We start from the raw sequence: 22,969 nt of genomic DNA, 5'->3' as shown, positions 1-22,969 counted from the left end.
CTGTTTTCACTTTGTCATTATGGAGTATTGTGTGTAGATTGACGTAACAAAATGTGGAAAAAGTCAAGGGTTCTGAATACTTTCTGAATGCACTGTATTTCTGTGTGTTTGGATAAAGTCTGATAAAGGACGGATATCACTGACTCTGTATGATATGCTAATATACCGTATTTTGTACATATTTTATATATTGTATAGCATCGTTTGTGGGATGAAGCATGGTTGTGTGTTATCATGTGTTCTCATTAGCTTGGCTTGGTCATGAAAGTTTGATCAGTCAGAATGTATTATCCCATCCCACAAGATGGGAACATAGTGAATCTTAAAGAATATATGCTGCACTTTATGGAGTCTCTTTACTGAAATGCATTTTTACAGCTGTTAGATGTTTTTCAGAAAAACATTTCAGTCGCCAATTGTTTGTATTTTACAGGGGAAGCCAGGAAAGCTACTTCCTATCATTAAGTATTGCTTATAACATGACGTGCTTGAATGTATAAAACGTTGTTTCATAAATGTTTCATTGCATATCCAAAGCACTCATGTTCTGCTTTGTCTCTGTCCTCTCTACTGTTTAACGTGCTGCTTTCTTCACTCCCTTCGCTAAACAGTCGCATTGGTGTTTTGTACGCAGCTATAAGTTCGAAACGTCAATCCGATCGTCAGTGAATTCAACCAATAACCTCTCCCCATGTCCAGCGCGCCTGTTGTCACCCTCCGCTTCGGGTGACCCGCTTTCTGAGGCACCAAGCACAGGGACAGGTGTGTCACCTACACACATGCTCATGTGCATACATACATGCAAACACGTGCGCGCGCACACACACACACACACACACACACACACACACACACACACACACACACAGTGCTCTGTAACTATTCTCTCTCTCCCTCCCCCTTCCCAGTAGGTTGTGAAGGAGAGTCCAACCTCTCCATGTGGATCTATGTGTTCCTGGGGAATGTCTTACGAGGGATCGGGGAGACTCCAGTGCAGCCCCTTGGGATCTCGTATATAGATGATTTCGCCAGGGAGGAAAATGCTGCATTTTACATTGGTAATACACCAATTGGAAATACAAACACACTTTAGATAATGTCACTGTGCATGATTTGAAGTACAATCGTCCATATGTTAAGTAGATTTGACAGTCTGAATAAACTGCCTTTCAATCTGATTCATACACTAAGGGCCCGATTCAATCAGATCTGCTTTAGCCGACATCCACATAGCTGATGTTTAAATGGTGTGGGAGGTGGAACTGCATTAGAGCTGTCTAATCCACAAGTGGCTCCCAGCTTTACACGTAAAGCAGACATTGCCATTGGCTGCACAGAGTCACATTAACAGAAATCCCATGCAGCCTTTTTTAACAAGTTCGAACACTGGAACGTGAGATGTAATCTACATCTCGATTAGGATAATAAAAAATCATAATTATTTAGTTTAATGATTTTTCAATGTGAGCGTAATTATTTATATATAGCCTACACTTTCTCTTTCTGAACTTCTAACGCAAGTGGGGCTGTAACGCACGCCGCCAAAACATCTGTTATGCGGGTGTCTGCTATCACCGGTTAACGCTTGATCTGATTGAATCTAGCTCTTTGTGATAACATGAATGGACGAACGCTCTTTGACCTTTTAGAAATCACACAACAACCGTCTTATTGTTGACTGCCTTATGGAGCTGTCTCTGTTTAGTATAATAAATCAATTGCTCTGTGTGTGTGTGCCCGCGTGCGTACGTGCGTGCTTGTATGTCTTTCATATTTCAGGCTGCGTTCAGACCATAGCAGTCATTGGTCCTGTGTTTGGCTATTTACTGGGATCCCTGTGTGCCAAAATATATGTGGACATTGGATTTGTCAACATGGGTGAGTAACCGGTATCTAGCGAAATACTGAGTATTCTGTCTGGGCTGCCTACACACTTTTGGACTGTACTAGTGAGTTCTCCAGTTTAGACAGAGACAGGGCATTCACCTCTGTTCTGTTACTACTAGACTAACAAATAGGGTTCTGAGTTAAGTTCATTGTCGTTCCTAGAGTGCACTCGCAGACTGTGTTCAATAAGTGTATTTTATGTATGCTCATGCTTCTAGATTCTAGGTTATAGGACTAAATGAACTAGTGTGCTCCAGAACGCTGCTCAGTGACGTCAGCTACTTAATTTGAGTAACCAATATGAAGCAGGAGAGATGGTTAAGATATGCACAAAAAGCAGCTGTGCTGTGCTCTTTTTTTCTCTCCAGTAAGTCTTGTTGCTAGGAACGTTGCTAGTGTTCTCACAGTTATTCTCATAATGTATTTTGTCCCCAACAGTCACAGCTCTCTCTCTTTCTGTGCTTGTCCTCCCTGTATAGAGACTATCACCATAGCCTTCTCTTGTTGTGTGTATGTACTGACATGTACAGTACCAGTCAAAAGTTTGGACATACCTACTCATTCAAGGGTTTTTCTTTATTTTTACTATTTTTTACATTGTAGAATAATAGTGAAGACATCAAAACTATGAAATAACACAAATGGAATCATGTAGTAACCAAAAAAGTGTTAAACAAATCAAAATATATTTTATATTTGAGATTCTTCAATTAGCCACCCTTTGCCTTGATGACAGCTTTGCACACTCTTGGCATTCTCTCAACCAGCTTCACCTGGAATGTATTTCCAACAGTCTTGAAGGAGTTCCCACATATGCTGAGCACTTGTTGGCTGCTTTTCCTTCACTCTGCCGTCCGACTCATCCCAAACCATCTCAATTGGGTTGAGGTCGGGGGATTGTGGAGGCCAGGTCATCTGATGCAGCACTCCATCACTCTACTTATTGGTAAAATAGCCCTTACACAGCCTGGAGGTGTGTTGGGTCATTGTCCTGTTGAAAAACAAATGATAGTCCCACTAAGCCCAAACCAGATGGGATGGCGTATCGCTGCAGAATGCTGTGGTAGCCATGCTGGTTAAGTGTGCCTTGAATTCTAAATAAATCACAGACAGTGTCACCTGCAAAGCACACCCACACCATAACTCCTCCTCCTCCGTGCTTTACGGTGGGAACTACACATGCAGAGATCATCCGTTCACCCACAAAGACACGGCAGTTTGAACCAAAAATCTCAAATTTGGACTCCAGACCAAAGGACAAATTTCCACCGGTCTATTGTCCATTGCTCATGTTTCTTGGCCCAAGCAGATCTCTTCTTCTTATTGGTGTCCTGTAGTAGTTGTTTCTTTGCAGCAATTCGACCATGAAGGCCTGATTCACACAGTCCCCTCTGAACAGTTGATGTTGAGATGTGTCTGTTACTTGAACTCTGTGAAGCATTTATTTGGGCTGCAATTTCTGAGGCTGGTAACTCTAATGAACTTATCCTCTGCAGCAGGGGTAACTGGGTCTTCCATTCCTGTGGCGGTCCTCATAAATATAAAAATATGCCATTTAGCAGACGCTTTTATCCAAAGCGACTTACAGTCATGCGTGCATACATTTATTAATTTTTTTTGTGTATGGGTGGTCCCGGGGATCGAACCCACTACCTTGGCGTTACAAGCGCCGTGCTCTACCAGCTGAGCACGGCGCTCATGAGAGCCAGTTTCATCATAGCGCTTGATGGTTTTTGCGACTACACTTGAAGAAACTTTCAAAGTTCTTGAAATGTTCCATATTGACTGACCTTCTGTCACACCCTGGCTCTGGGGACTCTATATGTTGAGCCAGGGTGTGTATATTCTATGTGGTGTATTTCTGTGTTGGCCAGAGTGGTTCCCAATCAGAGGCAACGAGTGTCAGCTGTTGCTGGTTGTCTCTGATTGGGAGCCATATTTATAGAGGCTGTTTTCCCACAATAGTTGTGGGATCTTGTTTCCAGTTGGTTTGTTCCTAGTTAGGTTTGTCCTTTGGATGTCACGTATCGTTTGTTGATTTGTTTCGCTGTTCGTGTTATCATTCGATTAATAAAGTATGTTTGCTTTCAACGCTGCGCCTTGGTCTACTCCGTCTAACGATCGTGACAGAAGATCCCACCATACCAGGACCAAGCAGCGTGTCCAGGAGCAGGCGGCCTGGACATGGGAGGAAGCGCCGGGAAAGGAGCTGGAAAGGTTGGCGATGGCCCAGGTGGGCAAATCGTGGTCCTGGGAGGACATGCTCGGGGGCAAGGGGCCATGGGCTAAGATTAAGGCCCTGGCGAGAGAGGAGCAACGGCGTCAACAGTGTCGTCGTCGGACGGATGAGAGGCAACCCCAGAACATTTTTAGGGGGGGGCACACGGCATGGGCGACTGGGCAGCAGGAGGCTGCCACAGGGCGAAATGGGAGACGAGGAGAGAAGGCCACCGGGTTACGGGAGCCATTGGTGAGAGGAGGGAAGGAAGTTGTAGAGGCACGGCGAGAGGTACTGAGGTGTATTGCCAGTCCGGTCCGGCCCGTTCCTGATCCCTGTTTAAGGCCAGTGGTGTGTGTTCCCAGTACGGTCCGGCCTGTTCCTGTTCCTCGCACCAAGCCTACGGTGTGCGTCGCCAGCCCGGCCCGGCCTGTTCCTGCCACTCGCACCAAGCCTACGGTGTGCGTCGCCAGCCCGGCCCGGCCTGTTCCTGCCACTCGCACCAAGCCTACGGTGTGCGTCGTCAGCCCGGCCCGGCCTGTTCCTGCCACTCGCACCAAGCCTACGGTGTGCGTCGCCAGCCCGGCCCGGCCTGTTCCTGCCACTCGCACCAAGCCTACGGTGCGCGTCGCCAGCCCGGCCCGGCCTGTTCCTGCTCCCCGCACCAAGCCTACGGTGCGCATCGCCAGCCCGGCCCGGCCTGTTCCTGCCCCTCGCACCAAGCCTACGGTGCGAGTCGTCAGCCCGGCCCGGCCGGTTCCTGCTCCTCGCACCAAGCCTACGGTGTGCGTCGCCAGCCCGGCCCGGCCTGTTCCTGCCCTTCGCACCAAGCCTACGGTGTGCGTCGCCAGCCCGGCCCGGCCTGTTCCTGCTCCTCGCACTAAGCCTACGGTGTGCGTCGCCAGCCCGGTCCGGCCCGTTTCTGCTCCACGCACCAAGCCAGGGGTGCGCATCGTCAGCCCGGTCCGGCCCGTTCCTGCTCCACGCACCAAGCCAGGGGTGCGCATCGTCAGCCCGGTACGGCCCGTTGCTGCTCCACGCACCAAGCCAGGGGTGCGCATCGTCAGCCCGGTCCGGCCCGTTCCTGCTCCACGCACCAAGCCAGGGGTGCGCATCGTCAGCCCGGTCCGGCCCGTTCCTGCTCCACGCACCAAGCCAGGGGTGCGCATCGTCAGCCCGGTCCGGCCCGTTCCTGCTCCACGCACCAAGCCAGGGGTGCGCATCGTCAGCCCGGTACGGCCCGTTCCGGCTCCACGCACCAAGCCAGGGGTGCGCATCGTCAGCCCGGTCCGGCCCGTAGCTGCTCCACGCACCAGGCCAGGGGTGTGCGTCGTCAGTCCGGCACAACCTGTGCCTGGGTCACCGGTGCCTGGTCAGGTACCGGTCAGCTGCTCCACACCGGAGCCGAAGCAATCCGCTTCTACGATGTCCAGTCCAGCTCCAGCCAGCGGGGCCAGACCGGACCAGGGGCGCCACGGGGGGATGGTTGAAGGGTGGTGGTCTAGCCCGGAGCCGGAACCGCCTCCGAGGAGGAATGCCCACCCAGCCCTCCCCTGGTTTGTTGATGTTTAGGCGCGGTCGCAGTCCGCGCCTTTAGGGGGGGGGTACTGTCACACCCTGGCTCTGGGGACTCTATATGTTGAGCCAGGGTGTGTATATTCTATGTGGTGTATTTCTGTGTTGGCCAGAGTGGTTCCCAATCAGAGGCAACGAGTGTCAGCTGTTGCTGGTTGTCTCTGATTGGGAGCCATATTTATAGAGGCTGTTTTCCCACAATAGTTGTGGGATCTTGTTTCCAGTTGGTTTGTTCCTAGTTAGGTTTGTCCTTTGGATGTCACGTATTGTTTGTTGTTTTGTTTCGCTGTTCGTGTTATCATTTGATTAATAAAGTATGTTTGCTTTCAACGGTGCGCCTTGGTCTACTCCGTCTAACGATCGTGACACCTTCATGTCTTAAAGTAATGATGGACTGTCATTTCTCTTTGCTTATTTGAGCTGTTCTGTCACCATAATATGGACTTGGTCTTTTACCAAATAGGGCAATCTTCTGTATACCCCCCTACCTTGTCACAACACAACTGATTGGCTCAAACGCATTAAGAAGGAAAGAAATTCCACAAATTAACTTTTAAGAAGGCACACCTGTTAATTGAAATGCATTCCAGGGGACTACCTCATGAAGCTGGTTGAGAGAATGCCAAGAGTGTGCAAAGCTGTCATCAAGGCAAAGGGTGGCTAATTTAAGAATCTCAAATATAAAATATATTTTGATTTGTTTAACACTTTTTTGGTTACTACATTATTCCATATGTGTTATTTCATAGTTTTGATATCTTCACTATTATTCTACAATGTAGAAAATTTTAAAAATAAAGAAAAACCCTTGAATGAGTAGGTGTGTCCACACTTTTGACTGGTACTGTATGTGTAACTGATAGATGCACACACACACTACATGTTAATGTTTTGAAATGTATGTAAATTGTAAAGTATTTTGTCTGTAATGTCTTTTTCGTTATGTGTCGGACTCCAGTAAGACTAGCTGTCACCATTGGCTTCGGCTAATGGGGATCCTAATAAATCAAATTAAATAAAGTTCTGTGTCTCCACTCCCTGTATAGAGAGTATCACCATAACCCCTGGTGATGCTCGCTGGGTGGGGGCCTGGTGGTTAGGTTACCTTATAGCTGGGGTGATCACCCTGCTTTCAGCCATCCCCTTCTGGTTCCTGCCCCGTTCCCTGGCCATCCCATCAGACCGAGGCCCAGCCCAGTGCACCCCGGAGCGGACTAGCTTCATCAAAGACTCCCCTCTCCTGGAGCATAAGTATCAAGCTGACGAGCCAGACAGCTTTCTGGAGATGGCCAAAGGTATTTTGTTGAATGGGGATAAAGTTAGAACATCTTCTGGTTTAGATTATGATTGGAGTTTAAAAAGGCTTTTTCAAAGTCTGTTCAGGTAAAATTGTATATTAAATTCAGGTTGCTTTGGATGAAATGACCATAGTATGAAAAAAGGTCGACAAAAATGACCTTCACAACTGATGACGTCGTTGACGACTGATGATGTTTTGTTGATTGTTTTTAATCTAGATTTCATACCAACGTTGAAAACCCTCCTGGGGAACCCAGTGTACTTCATCTACCTGTGTGTGACCATCATTCAGCTGAACTCTCTCATCGGCATGGTAACCTACAAGCCCAAGTACATAGAGCAGCATTACGGACAGTCAGCATCAAAAGCCAATTTCCTGATGGGTACGTAACGTTGGTCAATCATATAGCTTATATGCCTTGACCAGTGTTGGGGAACGTTACTTTTAAAAGTAACTTGTTACGTTACAACGTTGCTTCCATTAAAAGTAACTTGGTACGTTACAACGTTACTTACTATGGAAAGTAACTTGTTACATTACTTTTGCTTTACCAAAAACAAAAAGCCCTTTGAAGATCGTCATTCTTATAGGCCCAGTGCAGTCAAAAACTAATAAATACAAAGACAACATTGGCCTCATGGTGAAATCCCTGAGTGGTCTCCTTCCTCTCTGGCAACTGAGTTAGGAAGGACACCTGTATCTTTGTAGTGACTGGGTGTATTGATACACCATCCAAAGTGTAATTAATAACTTCACCATGTTCAAAGGGATATTCAATGTCTGCTTTTTTATTTTTACCCATCTACCAATAGGTGTCCATATTTGTGAGGCATTGGAAAACCTCCCATGTCATTGTGATTGAATCTGTTTGAAATTCACTGCTCGACTGAGGGACCTTACAGATAATTGTATGTGTGGGGTACAGGGATGAGGTAGTCATTAATAAATCATGTTAAACACTATTGTTGCACATAGAGTGAGTCCATGCAACTTATTATGTGACTTGTTAAGCACATTTCTACTCCTGAACTTATTTAGGCTTGCCATAACAAAGGGGTTGAATACTTATTGACTCAAGACATTTCAGCTTTTCATTTTTAATGAATTTCTATAAATGTCTAAAAACATCATTCCACGTTGACATTATGGGTTATTGTGTGTGTAGGCCAATGACACAACATCTCAATTTAATCCATTTTAAATTCAGGCTGTAACACAACAAAATGTGGAAGAAGTCAAGGGGTATGAATACTTTCCGAATGACCTGTACAAAACTAACTGGGCACAGTAAAACGAGAGCTCAAATACAAGGACAACTGGCTACCAATCTGTTTTACTCACAGATACATACTTGGCAGAGAGATATGAAAATACACAAGTTAACATGCGCAATAGGCCTTTCCAAACATGCAATTCATGAACCACAACAACCAGATCGTCTCGATACCAACTAGTTTAATTATTTTCATGGATGTTACAGGAGCATAGGCTTTTCAAAAGGACAACCAATGCACATTACTACATTCATAGCTCAAAGTCAAAATAAAACAGCTCACCTTCAATCACAACTTGATAATTTATTTCACTGCTTTCCTCCAAAGTAGCGATTAGCATTATACCGCACAAGAAGTCTGAAGGTGCTTCTTGAGATTTGAAGTGGAGTTCTTTGCAGCTGACAGGCGCTTATCCCAGAGGCACAGTTAGCATTTTTTTGTGATGTTCCTGTCCTTTTCCCCTACCAATTCAAATTAATGCGAATTCTTCCACGATGTAAAGGCTATTGTCTCTGTCATCTCACTAGCTAGAAACAAAGAAAAAATGAATAATATTGTGAAAGTAATGGCTTATTTGAAAACGTAATTAAGTAACTGACTTAATATAATTGAAAAATGAACGTGTTAAGTTACTCGTTACCACAAAAAATAAATCGTAGTACTCTAACCCGCTACTTTGTAACACGTTACCCCCAACACTGGCTTTGATTCATCTCCTACATGAGCTAGTTCAATTTAGATTTGAAACTTGAAAGGACCTGCTTTATGCATAGATAAGCACATGCATAAAATATTGTTAATACTAGATCAAGCGATAGGAGATCAAAGGTGCTGTTTTATTGAGCTATATAATGTGTTATGATTCAACCCTAAAATGTGTATGTTGATCTAAATAGGCCTCATGCAACACTATATTGTCTTGACCATTGCATGCTGTGTATGAAAGGTAATGCAATATCTAGCATAGCTAATAGAACGGATAGATTAAAGATGATATCTGTACATTGATGTATGAAAAAGACCAACAGCTTTGGTCTTTGAGTGGGAGTTGGACAGGGCTACAGTGTGTTCTCTCTACTTTCAACTACATCAAAGGCTGAGTCTCTGGCGGTATGACCTGGTTCTACTCTACTGTACCCTATGTATGGGGCTGCATTGGGTTGTAGAACAGCACTGGCATAAAAGGTAGACTTTTAGCTACAGTGATATGAAAGGTAGACTTTTAGCTACAGTATGGTATTGTATGAAAAGTGAGTTCTTGGTTTAGGGCTTTGGCTGGCTCACATGATGGTGTTTCAGTCCAATTGAACCTATCATCAAGACCTTAGTGCTGACCTAAATCCTCCATGACTAGGAATGAAGAACATTTCTAAAGAAGGAGACCTACGTCTTAACGTTTACAGAGTGTGTGTTGTTTGTGTGTTTGTTCCAGGTATGATCAACATCCCTGCCGTGGCGTTGGGAATTTTCACTGGCGGCCTACTCATGAAGAGGCTGAAGCTGAGCATCATGGGAGCGGCCAAGTTTGCGTTCGGCACCTCTCTGATAGGCTACTTCCTATCCCTCTTATTCTTCGCCATGAGCTGCGAGAACACCAAGGTGGCCGGGATCACACTGCCCTATAACAGGTGGGAGATATACACATGCACACACACACACACAAACACACACCTCTGGGTAGAAGTTGCCCTTAGGTACATACAGTATTTACCCTCTGTATATACAGTACCAGTCAAAAGTTTGGACACACCTACTCATTCAAGGGTTTTTCTTTATTTGTACTATTCTTTCTATTGTAGAATAATAGTGAAGACATCAAAACTATGAAATAACACATGTGAAATCATTTAGTAAACAAAAAAGTGTTAAACAAATATATTTTATATTTGAGATTCAAATAGCCACCCCTTTGCCTTGATGACAGCGTTGCACACTCTTGGCATTCTCTCAACCAGCTTCACCTGGAATGCTTTTCTTACAGTCTTGAAGGAGGTCCCACATATGCTGAGCACTTGTTGGCTGCTTTTCCTTCACTCTGCGGTCCGACTCATCCCAAACCATCTCAATTGGGTTGAGGACGGGATTGTGGAGGCCAGGTCATCTGATAAAGCACTCCATCACTCTCCTTCTTGGTAAAATAGCCCTTACACAGCCTGGAGGTGTGTTGGGTCATTGTCCTGTTGAAAAACAAATGATAGTCCCACTAAACCCAAACCAGATGGAGTGGCATATCGCTGCAGAATGCTATGGTAGCCATGCAGGTTAAGTGTGCCTTGAATTCTAAATAAATCACAGACAGTGTCACCAGCAAAGCACCCCCACACCATAACTCCTCCTCCTCCGTGCTTTACGGTGGGAAATACACATGCAGAGATAATCTGTTCACCCACACCGCGTCTCACAAAGACACGGCAGTTGAAACCAAAATTCTCACATTTGGACTCCTGACCAAAGGACACATTTCCACCGGTTTAATGTACATTGATCGTGTTTCTTGGCCCAAGCAAGTCTCTTCTTATTATTGGTGTCCTTTAGTAGTGGTTTCTTTGCAGCAATTCCACCATGAAGGCCTGATTCACACAGTCCCCTCTGAACAGATGATGTTGAGATGTGTCTGTTACTTGAACTCTGTGAAGCATTTATTTGGGCTGCAATTTCTGAGGCTGGTAACTCTAATGAACTTATCCTCTGCAGCAGGGGTAACTCTGGGTCTTCCATTCCTGTGGCGGTCCTCATGAGAGCCAGTTTCATCATAGCGCTTGATGGTTTTTGCGACTACACTTGAAGAAACTTTCAAAGTTCTTGAAATGTTCCGTATTGACTGACCTTCATGTCTTAAGGTAATGATGGACTGTCGTTTCTCTTTGCTTATTTGAGCTGTTCTTACCATAATATGGACTTGATCTTTTACCAAATAGGGCTATCTTCTGTATACGCCCCCTACCTTGTCACAACACAACTGATTGGCTCAAACGCATTAAGAAGGAAAGAAATTCCACAAATTAACTTTTAAGAAGCCACACCTGTTAATTGAAATGCATTTCAGGTGACTACCTTGTGAAGCTGGTTGGGAGAATGGCAAGAGTGTGCAAAGCTATCATCAAGGCAAAGGGTAGCTATTTGAAGAATCTCAAATATAAAATATATTTTGATTTGTTTAACACTTTTTTTGGTTACTACATGATTCCATGTGTTATTTCATAGTTTTGATGTCTTCACTATTTCACTATTATTCTACACTGTAGAAAGTAGTAAAAATAAAGAAAAACCCTGGAATGAGTAGGTGTGTCCAAACTTTTGACTGGTACTGTATATACAGTGGGGAGAACACGTATTTGATACACTGCCGATTTTGCAGGTTTTCCTACTTACAAAGCATGTAGAGGTCTGTAATTTTTATCATAGGTACACTTCAACTGTGAGAGACGGAATCTAAAACAAAAATCCAGAAAATCACATTGTATGATTTTTAAGTAATTCATTTGCATTTTATTGCATGACATAAGTATTTGATCACCTACCAACCAGTAAGAATTCCGGTTCTCACAGACCTGTTAGTTTTTCTTTAAGAAGCCCTCCTGTTCTCCACTCATTACCTGTATTAACTGCACCTGTTTGAACTCGTTACCTGTATAAAAGACACCTGTCCACACACTCAATCAAACAGACTCCATCCTCTCCACAATGGCCAAGACCAGAGAGCTGTGTAAGGACATCAGGGATAAAATTGTAGACCTGCACAAGGCTGGGATGGGCTATAGGACAATAGGCAAACAGCTTGGTGAGAAGGCAACAACTGTTGGCACAATTATTAGAAAATGGAAGAAGTTCAAGATGACGGTCAATCATCCTCGGTCTGGGGCTCCATGCAAGATCTCACCTCGTGGGGCATCAATGATCATGAGGAAGGTGAGGGATCAGCCCAGAACTACACGGCAGGACCTGGTCAATGACCTGAAGAGAGCTGGGACCACAGTCTCAAAGAAAACCATTAGTAACACACTACGCCGTCATGGATTAAAATCCTGCAGCGCACGCAAGGTCCCCCTGCTCAAGCCAGCGCATGTCCAGGCCCGTCTGAAGTTTGCCAATTACCATCTGGATGATCCAGAGGAGGAATGGGAGAAGGTCATGTGGTCTGATGAGACAAAAATATAGCTTTTTGGTCTAAACTCCACTTGCCGTGTTTGGAGGAAGAAGAAGGATGAGTACAACCCTAAGAACACCATCCCAACCGTGAAGCATAGAGGTGGAAACATCATTCTTTGGGGATGCTTTTCTGCAAAGGGGACAGGACGACTGCACCGTATTGAGGGGAGGATGGATGGGGCCATGTTTCGCAAGATCTTGGCCAACAACCTCCTTCCCTCAGTAAGAGCATTGAAGATGGGTCATGGCTGGGTCTTGCAGCATGACAACAACCCGAAACACACAGCCAGGGCAACTAAGGAGTGGCTCCCTAAGAAGCATCTCAATGTCCTGGATTGGCCTAGCCAGTCTCCAGACCTGAACCCAATAGAACATCTTTGGAGGGAGCTGAAAGTCCGTATTGCCCAGCGACAGCCCCGAAACCTGAAGGATCTGGAGAAGGTCTGTATGGAGGAGTGGGCCAAAATCCCTGCTGCAGTGTGTGCAAACCTGGTCAAGACCTACAGGAAACGTATGATCTTTGTAATTACAAACAAAGGTTTCTGTACCAAATATTAAGTTCTGCTTTTCTGATGTATCAAATACTTATGTCATGCAATAAAATGCAAATTAATTACTTAAAAATCATACAATGTGATTTTCTGGATTTTTGTTTTAGATTCCGTCTCTCACAGTTGAAGTGTACCTATGATAAAAATGACAGACCTCTACATGCTTTGTAAGTAGGAAAACCTGCAAAATCGGCAGTGTATCAAATACTTGTTCTCCCCACTGTATATATATTTCTCCCCAATTTCGATCTTGTCTCATCGTTGCAACTCTCCAACGGGCTCGGGAGGCGAAGGTCGAGTAATGCGTCCGAAACATGATCCGCCAAACCGCGCTTCTTAACACCCGCACGCTTAACCAATGTGTCGGAGGAAACACCGTTCAACTGATGACCGAGGTCAGCCTGCAGGCACCCGGCCTGCCACAAGGAGTCGCTAGAGCACAATGAGCCAAGTAAAGCCCCCCAGCCAAACCCTCCCCTAACCCGGACGACACTGAGCCAATTGTGCGCCACCCTATGGGACTCCCGATCACAGCAGTTGTGATACAGCCTGGGATCGAACCCTGGTCTGTATTGACGCCAGAGCACTGCGATGCAGCCACTCGGGAGGCCATCTTCTGTATATTTTCTATTCTCAGCACCACAAACATGCTGGAGTGTGGCTCTAACACTGGAGAGATGTGGTCTAGAATAGCGAATCAGGGATTTCTCCCATACAGTGAGGGAAAAAAGTATTTGATCCCCTGCTGATTTTGTACGTTTGCCCACTGACAAAGAAATGATCAATCTATAATTTTAATGGTAGGTTTATTTGAACAGTGAGAGACAGAATAACAACAACAAAAAATCCAGAAAAACGCATGTAAAAATTTTTATAAATTGATTTGCATTTTAATGAGGGTCTCCCAGGTGTCTTTTATACAGGTAACGAGCTGAGATTAGGAGCACACTCTTAAAGGGAGTGCTCCTAATCTCAGTTTGTTACCTGTATAAAAGACACCTGTCTACAGAAGCAATAAATCAATCAGATTCCAAACTCTCCACCATGGCCAAGACCAAAGAGCTCTCCAAGGATGTCAGGGACAAGATTGTAGACCTACACAAGGCTGGAATGGGCTACAAGACCATCGCCAAGCAGCTTGGAGAGAAGGTGATAACAGTTGGTGCGATTATTCGCAAATGGAAGAAACACAAAAGCACTGTCAATCTCCCTCGGCCTGGGGCTCCATGCAAGATCTCACCTCGTGGAGTTGCAATGATCATGAGAACGGTGAGGAATCAGCCCAGAACTACACGGGAGGATCTTGTCAATGATCTCAAGGCAGCTGGGACCATAGTCACCAAGAAAACAATTGGTAACACACTATGCCGTGAAGGACTGAAATCCTGCAGCACCCGCAAGGTCCCCCTGCTCAAGAAAGCACATATACATGCCCGTCTGAAGTTTGCCAATGAACATCTGAATGATTCAGAGGAGAACTGGTTGAAAGTGTTGTGGTCAGATGAGACCAAAATGGACCTCTTTGGCATCAAATCAACTTGCCGTGTTTGGAGGAGGAGGAATGCTGCCTATGACCCCAAGAACACCATCCCCACCATCAAACATGGAGGTGGAAACATTATGCTTTGGGGGTGTTTTTCTGCTAAGGGGACAGGACAACTTCACTGCATCAAAGGGACGATGGACGGGGCCATGTACCGTCAAATCTTGGGTGAGAACCTCCTTCCCTCAGCCAGGGCATTGCAAATTGGTCGTGGATAGGTATTCCAGCATGACAATGACCCAAAACACACGGCCAAGGCAACAAAGGAGTGGCTCAAGAAGAAGCACATTAAGGTCCTGGAGTGGCCTAGCCAGTCTCCAGACCTTAATCCCATAGAAAATCTGTGGAGGGAGCTGAAGGTTCGAGTTGCCAAACGTCAGCCTCAAAACCTTAATGATTTGGAGAAGATCTGCAAAGAGGAGTGGGACAAAATCCCTCCTGAGATGTGTGCAAACCTGGTGGCCAACTACAAGAAACGTCTGACCTCTGTGATTGCCAACAAGGGTTTTGCCACCAAGTACTAAGTCATGTTTTGCAGAGGGGTCAAATACTTATTTCCCTCATTAAAATGCAAATCAATTTATAACATTTTTGACATGCGTTCTTCTGGATTTTTTTTTTGTTATTCTGTCTCTCACTGTTCAAATAAACCTACCATTAAATGTATAGATTGATCATTTCTTTGTCAGTGGGCAAACGTACAAAATCAGCAGGGGATCAAGTACTTTTTTCCCTCACTGTATATACTGTACTGTACGCCCCCTGGCTCTTTCAAGGCTGTTTGCTGCTAATGTCAATATCAGAACCAGCACTGAATTTGGTTGATAACATTAGTATTCATTTAATTGGTTAAAGTAACATGAACAAAAATATAAATGCAACATGCAACAATTAAAAATATTTTCTGAGTTACAGTTCATATAAGGAAATTAGTCAGTTGAAATAAATAAATTAGGCCCTAATCTATGGATTTCACATAATAATAATAATAATAATATGCCATTTAGCAGACGCTTTTATCCAAAGCGACTTACAGTCATGTGCGCATACATTTTTACGTATGGGTGGTCCCGGGGATCGAACCCACTACCCTGGCGTTACAAGCGCCATGCTCTACCAATTGAGCTACAGAGGACCACATGACTGGGCATGGGCTCCCCACCCACTGGGGAGCCAGGCCCAGCCAATCAGAATGGGTTTTACCCCACAAAAGGGCTTTATTACAGACATAAATACTCCTCAGTTTCATCAGCTGTCTGGGTGGCTGGTCTCAGACGATCCCGCAGGTGAAGAAACCGGATGTGGAGGTCTTGGGCTGGCATGATTACACGTGGTCTGCGGTTTTGAGGCCGGTTGGACATACTGCCAAATTCTCTAAGATTATGGTAGAGAAATTAACATTAGATCTCTGCCAACAGCTCTGGTGGATATTCCTGTAGTCAGCATGCCAATTGCATGCTCCCTCAAAACTTGAGACGTCTGTGGCATTGTGTTGTGTGACAGAACTGCACATTTTAGAGTGGCCTGTTATTGTCCCCAGCACAAGGTGCATCTGTGTAATGATCATGCTGTTTAATCAGCATATTGATATGCCACACCTGTCAGGAGGATGGATTATCTTGACAATTGATAAAATGCTCACTAACAGGGATGTTATCACATTTGTGCACAACATTTGAGAGAAATACACTTTTTGTGCATATGGGAAATTTCTGGGATCTTTTATTTCAGCTCATGAAACATGGGAACAACACTTGACATGTTGCGTTTATATTTTTGTAGAGTATATATCGTGTTATGCATTTGATTAAATACACATCCCACCTTATTTATCTGAGCAGGCAGAGATCAAGTCATGTCTGTATAAAAAAAAGCAATATATAAATTACATCTACTATTAATAACAACCTCACTCCCCCCCCCCCCCCCTCTCTCTCGCTCTCTCTCTCTCTCTCTGTCTCTTTCTTGCTCTCTCTTTCTCTTTATTTCTCTCTCTCCCTCTTTCTCTCTCTCTCTCTCAGGGTGGATGGTGTATTGTATGAGGAGCCCTCAGTGTTCTCAGACTGTAACTCAGACTGTGTGTGTTCAGGCAGAGACTGGGACCCTGTCTGTGGAGAGGACGGCATCACGTACGTCTCTCCCTGCCTGGCCGGCTGCCAGACCTCCACAGGATCAGGGAAGAACACGGTGAGATGAGGATCAAAGCCAGCATGGAGGCTGCATCCCCAAATGGCACCCTCTTCCCTATATAGTGTACTACTTTTTGGCTGTGGTTAAAAGTAGTATACCATATAGGGAATAGAGTGCCATTTGAGATGCAAACTGACTGTGTAATCTGATATATCATATTATTGATTCATAAACTTGTGAGCAACAGGGTGGGGGTCTATTCCATTTTAATTTCAGTACGATTTCAGCTGCCAAGTCTGCAGCAATTATATTTCATGAATTGAACTGGAATTGACTCGCACCCTGGTGTGTTTATGGATAACTTTTGAAGTTATGTTGTTGTTTCTGTTTTTGTGTCAAATTGTTTTGTGTGTGTGTGTGTGTATGTGTGCCTGCCTGTGTCTGTGCCTCTGCAGGTGTTCTCTAACTGTAGCTGTGTGGTGACAGCAGGGCTGAGCAGTGGTAACCTGACAGCCAGTGTAGGCCACTGTCCTCACAGAGACGACTGTGACCGCGTCTTCCCTTACTTCCTGGCTCTCTCTGTCATCACTTCATTTATCATCTCCCTGGGTGGCACGCCAGGCTACATGGTCCTCATCAGGTCAGTCACTCACACAATCACAGATACACACACACACACACACACACACACACAAGACGGGATGGTCATAGCAGTTGGCAAGACAGCACAAAGAAATCTGGGACTCAGACACCTTAGAGGGGAAACAATCAGAAGCCCCGTTTATACCTGGTTCTAACATGCGTCCGTTGTCCTGATCATGTCCACATTCTGGTTGTGCCCACATTTGTCGACAGGTGTAGACAATCAAAAGGCGCATTGTGATCTGATTGTGATTATATATTTCTGACCACCTCCGGAGGTAGTCGAAGACGCATCTTGTACGGATAACCTTGGTGTAAACGAATCCGGACAACGAAAGTGTATACATTTGGCCAACGTCACGTCACGGTTGTCCCGCCCTCTCAAAAAAAATCACACCAACCAGTAGAATTAAGATCATGGTCTTCAGAAACCAAGAGCCTACTGGCACTGAGGCTGGATATGCAACAGTCCAGTATTGCATCCAGCTTTGAATAAAATGGGCATACAGAAATAAAGATATTTATGACGAGATATTGTCCCGAATAAGAGAAAGGGGGTTCTCCCGTTCCCACTTCCAATGCCAGCGCAAAATATAATATTTGAAAACATTGTAGGCTACAGAAAGGCCAAGGAATTCAGAGATGCACTTTGTAGCCTACTCTGTAACTTAACCTGTTTCTGTTTTTACTGTGTGCATTAGGGCCTAAGTGTCATTTTTATTTATACTGTGCAATAATTGTATTTTGCAAACACATCCAGATACTCAGCTCGTTTGCATGGTGATGTTTTTAGGGATGGGAGAGATTCTCTGAATATTTATTGTGTACGGCTGTGGACAGGTCCAGGTTATCGGGACAGTAGCCTATTACACCCAGTCTTAAATCGTTGGGTAACAAAAGTAGGCTGTAATGATGAGTATGAAACTATTGATTATAAAAGCGAGCTGTTTTCTGTCGATTTATACAGCCTGTCATAACGGGAGGTCCAAGGCAGGTTGGATTAATTTGCATACAGGGAGGGACCAGGGAATCTGGTCACAATAGGGATGAATTGGACAGATAAGAGACAGATATTACCATGTGTAGACACAACAAATCTCGATCAGATAGTGATCGGATCATCTTGATCGGATGATGACAACCATATGTTAATGAAAGGTGTAACCATGGCTACTGAGAAAACCTAACCTGCATTAGGTCTACTACATTTACCTGCACCACCTTGTTCAGAATGATCTCGCCCAGAATGTTCTCACAAACACTTGGCTACTACTGTACAGTAGTACACTATGGGTAACACTGTAGTGAAATGGGCTCACAATGGGTGACAGAATGGCTGACAGAAGTTGAATGTAGTCTGTGCAACAGACTTAGGCCGGGATTCAATCCAACTGCGCCATTTCAAGATAATTTTCCATTCAGCCGACATATGCATTGTTTACGACGAACGCGGTCTCTGTGAACGGGGAAACATTGCCTTTAAAATGCTGCATAGCAGACAAATCGCGATCAGATTGAATTCCGGCCTTGAAGAGACGTGTTGCAACCATAGAGAATGATAGAGGCCTCTAGTGGCCAAAAGGCCGTCTTAGGGCAGGGCCATTGATGGCTTCCACCATTTTAATGTAGTCATCTTGATGGAACTTCCAACTTTTATTGGCTGATCCCTCCTGGTGACCCTGTTGGAGTCATGTCCAACCGGGTCATCAGGAGGGATTGGCCAATTGCGAAGAAGAAAATGTACAACGTTAAAATGGAGCCTCTATAGAGTGATAATATGCATAAAAAACTAGAGGTCAAACAGGGAAATGGTTCCAATTGTTTTCCCACCATTCATTTTTCCTATAGGGGATTTTAGAAACACTTAAAATAAGAGCTGTGTTTCGTGTAGGCTTACCCTGGCATGATGTCTGACTGGACTGAGAGAAAGAGTCAACTCATTGTTCGTCCTGCTCTCTATCTGTGTGTCTATTCAGGGTTATAATATAGCAGTAAACATAGCTTCATTACACTTTAAGTACATTTAATTTCAATCTTTATCCCACGGCATACTTAATAGAGGTTAAAGGAAAGTCAGCAATAGAGGTTTTCACTGTATATCAGAAAAGTTGAATATGTGATTTGGAGCAGTACTGTTACTGGCTAAAACTAGTCCTTAATTAGCCTTCGCCAGCTTCGAGCAGGTACACAAATGCACACACGTACGTACGCATGCATGCACGCACACACACACACGAACACAAACCACAATCCAGCAGATCTGCCCAAAGCTCGATCAGCTGACCCCGATAAAACGTGTTGCACTTACTGGGACAAATGAAGTTACTGGCAGTGCCCTATTTCCTTTTTCTTTTGTTCTGATATTTTGAGAGAGTCTTAGTTGTCCGAGATGGGTCTGCTTCTGTTTTTGCTCTGGGACTTGAGAGAACAGCTGAATAGCAAGGTAGTAAGGGAAGTCAGTGTACTACCTTGCTCTACCAACATAGGTCAGTAGTACTCACTCTTTGGTAGTCACTGGCTATGTCAGAGAACGTCTTAAGTCAACTTACTGTATGTAAACAACACTGGTCTTTTGAGTTGACCTTTAAAGCTGTCTGAGTATGCAAACGTAAAAATGTCTTTAAATGTGTTGGTCTTTGAACCATAACTCATTTGTGGATGTTTTCATATCGTGACATTACATTCATAATATCTTCAGGTCTAGCTATATCTATTATCTGTATTCATAGTTATGGTAAAGTTCAAGTTGATGATGGTAAGTAAGCTTAATATATGTGTTCTCCCATGCAGGTGTATCAAGCCTCAACTGAAGTCCTTAGCTCTGGGGTTCCATACTCTGTCCACACGTACACTTGGTGAGTCAATATTGTCAGATCACAGATTTAGGATCAGTTTACCACCCAAAATGTTAACATGTGGGGGGCACAAATCTGACCTTAGATCAGCGTCTAGGGGCAACTTCCTCCTACTCCTGTCTGATCAAGCCATACCAGTCCCACAGCCATCGGCCGGCAGCTTAGCAACCCTGATATAAAACTAGCTGCAGCCAAATTCTTTCCAAGTCACACATTTCTCCACTACTCAGCTTCTATTAGGATTAAAACCCTGAACAAAATCCTCTTAAAAATCCACTCTGTTGCAAAGGTAATCCTAAAAAAAGTATTACTTGTGAATCAGGTGTGTTAGCTCTTGGTTGGAACACAATCCTGCACACACTGGCCTTTTCCATGAGCAAGATTAGCCACCTCCGTATTACTGGTAGATCAGTTTGTGTGTGTTTGTGTTCTAACAGCGGGTATCCCAGCACCCATCTACTTTGGGGCGATCATCGACACCACGTGTCTGAAGTGGGGCCAGAAGAGATGTGGAGGGAGAGGAGCCTGTCGGATATACAACACTACATCATACAGGTAATACACACATACACACTACTGGTCCATCCTGATACACAACATAAACGCACACAGACAACACACTTACTTCAAAGTGATAATGTCAGAGAGGCATAGCCTCTACAAGATAAGATGCTGAACGTTGATTTTCAAGCCAATATGGAAGGCAACCCCAGTAGACTTGCCACTTAAAGCACCAGTGTAATGTCAGGTCTCTGAGTGTGTGTATCCCCTGGTCTCTCTCTCCTCAGGATTGCGTACCTGAGTCTGACTATGGGCCTGAGGACAGTTTCCTTCCTGCTGTGTATACTGGGATTCGTGCTGCTCAAACGACACCTGCGGAGAGAGGAACGCAGCGCCCACCAAGTGGCCAATGGCGGAGCAGAACTGGATGCACTCAAGAAAGAGGAGGTCCTAGCCTTCAACTCGGACCAATCACTACGGACTTCAACAACAGACTACAACAACACAGAGAAAGAGACACGGCTGTGACAGCCTGAGCCAATCTCCCCTGATCCCTCACGTTACACACACACACACACCCGAGATGTGCAGGAACCAACAACACTCTGCGCCTGACCATCTCATCTCATAGAACATAAATTATATATTTGTACTGGACCTGTCTAGGTTATGTATATTAAAAAAATAACATGTTTTTTATATAACTGAAGTATTTCATGGATGTACCTGCTGTATTTCACAAAAACACAAATGTAACAACAAAGAATGTCATCTTTGTTGTTGGTACAAAGAAAGCATTTGATTGGATTTGTTAACCATTGGTTCATTGTTTTTACTGCAGCGAGAGTCCAGTTTCGGTCACTGAGTATTTTTGTAATAACTCTCAAGGTAGTCTACGTTATAATATTGTTAGACAGCCTCAATCTGTTGAAAGAGAATGTCAGACATTCTGTGTTTCACTACTGTAAACATTGCCAAAATGTGATCTCAATAGCCCTGTTTATACCTGGTTCTAACATGCATCCTTCGTCCTGATCTTGTCCGTTTACACTTATACACAGCAAATTGGCCAGTGTTACCTAGTGTTGATATTTCAGTTTAACATTTGTAGTGTTGATTCCGGTGTTCAATTAACTCTGTAAGTGTTAAATTAACACTCAGTGGTGTAAAATAACCCCACTGTTGGTTTTAATAACCAGTGTTAAACCAAAACCACACTCATCATTATCATATTTCCCAGCATGCTCTATTGCAGGTAGATTTTTTAAAATTGTTTATTTCAATATCTATGTTTTTGCATGTACATTGATTGATTAATTAATCATATGCTACTCAAATATAAATAACATGCATTTTTCTAAACGAATCCAATCTGTTACTTGGACTTATTGCACCCATTACTGAAATGGTTGTTCCAGTTTAGATGGTTTAGGTAGTCTTATCTTATTTTCCTCCCAACCCGGCAATCATTCTTGCGGGTTGCTGGTGAATGAAAATTCCAAACTTTGGCTAACCCCACTCTGGCAGGATTCCAATAGGAATTACACATCACTTTGCAAGCCATCATAATGTGACTTGCACACCTGATTTTGCCTGTAAACCATGAGTTTCTGGCCACTGTATTAGGGTTCAAACTAGGACCTCAAAATAAGGCCTTATGAATTGAGTTGTATAATTGTATTTTAATGATAACATATTCACTTGGTGAAGGCCACAGGACTGAACATGGATGAATGCAACAACCATGTCTCTGTCACTAACGAATACAGTCATGGGTGGTAACTCTACAATTCACTCGAAAGGCAAGGCACTCTGGGAAATATTCAAATAAGGATTTACACTAAGCACTGTGTTAATTTAACACTGAAAAGTGTGGACCTGTATTGACCCTGGACCAGTGTTAAATTTAACACACTCAGGATTGATTTAACACTGGAGAATTTGCTGTGTAAGATCAGATCACAATGTGCCTGTCTAAAAATGTGGGCACAATCAGAATGTGGACAAAGGACACGTTAGCACCAGGTATAAACGGGGCTACTGTTCATCATGTCTGTGACTGTGTTGTGCCACAGGAGATGCCACTGTGCCATCTTACCATAGCTGTTCTCTGCCTTTGGTGTGCAGCAGGAGCTTTCTTATTTAAGTTCTGATCAAGTCCACTAGGTGGCAGTATTGCATACATTTACATTTTAGTCATTTAGCAGACGCTCTTATCCAGAGCGACTTACAGTTAGTGAGTGCATACATTATTTTTAGTATTTTTTTTCATACTGGCCCCCCGTGGGAATCAAACCCACAACCCTGGCGTTGCAAACGCCATGCTCTACCAACTGAGCTACAT

The 22,969-nt window shown here is 44.2% G+C and overlaps 1 protein-coding gene across 1 annotated transcript in view; it reads left to right on the top strand.

Moving 5' to 3' along the window:
• LOC311129419 (solute carrier organic anion transporter family member 1C1-like) overlaps positions 1-21,874 on the top strand; it is a 72,232-nt gene extending 50,358 nt beyond the window's left edge. Inside the window, exons 5-15 of the mRNA XM_084161704.1 lie at positions 635-762; positions 909-1,058; positions 1,780-1,878; positions 6,727-6,975; positions 7,198-7,362; positions 9,687-9,882; positions 16,519-16,684; positions 17,083-17,267; positions 20,060-20,124; positions 20,562-20,679; positions 20,913-21,874. Of these exons, the coding sequence (XP_084017830.1) occupies positions 635-762; positions 909-1,058; positions 1,780-1,878; positions 6,727-6,975; positions 7,198-7,362; positions 9,687-9,882; positions 16,519-16,684; positions 17,083-17,267; positions 20,060-20,124; positions 20,562-20,679; positions 20,913-21,153 (1,762 nt within the window). The 3' untranslated portion in view covers positions 21,154-21,874. The remainder of the gene's footprint in view (positions 1-634; positions 763-908; positions 1,059-1,779; positions 1,879-6,726; positions 6,976-7,197; positions 7,363-9,686; positions 9,883-16,518; positions 16,685-17,082; positions 17,268-20,059; positions 20,125-20,561; positions 20,680-20,912) is intronic.
• Positions 21,875-22,969: the final 1,095 nt, after the last annotated feature.

This window comes from Coregonus lavaretus (assembly GCF_964263955.1).
Source record: "Coregonus lavaretus genome assembly, chromosome: 5".
NCBI lineage: Eukaryota > Metazoa > Chordata > Actinopteri > Salmoniformes > Salmonidae > Coregonus > Coregonus lavaretus.
Note: the sequence above shows the minus strand (reverse complement) of the source record. Positions and strands in the feature narration are given on the sequence as shown.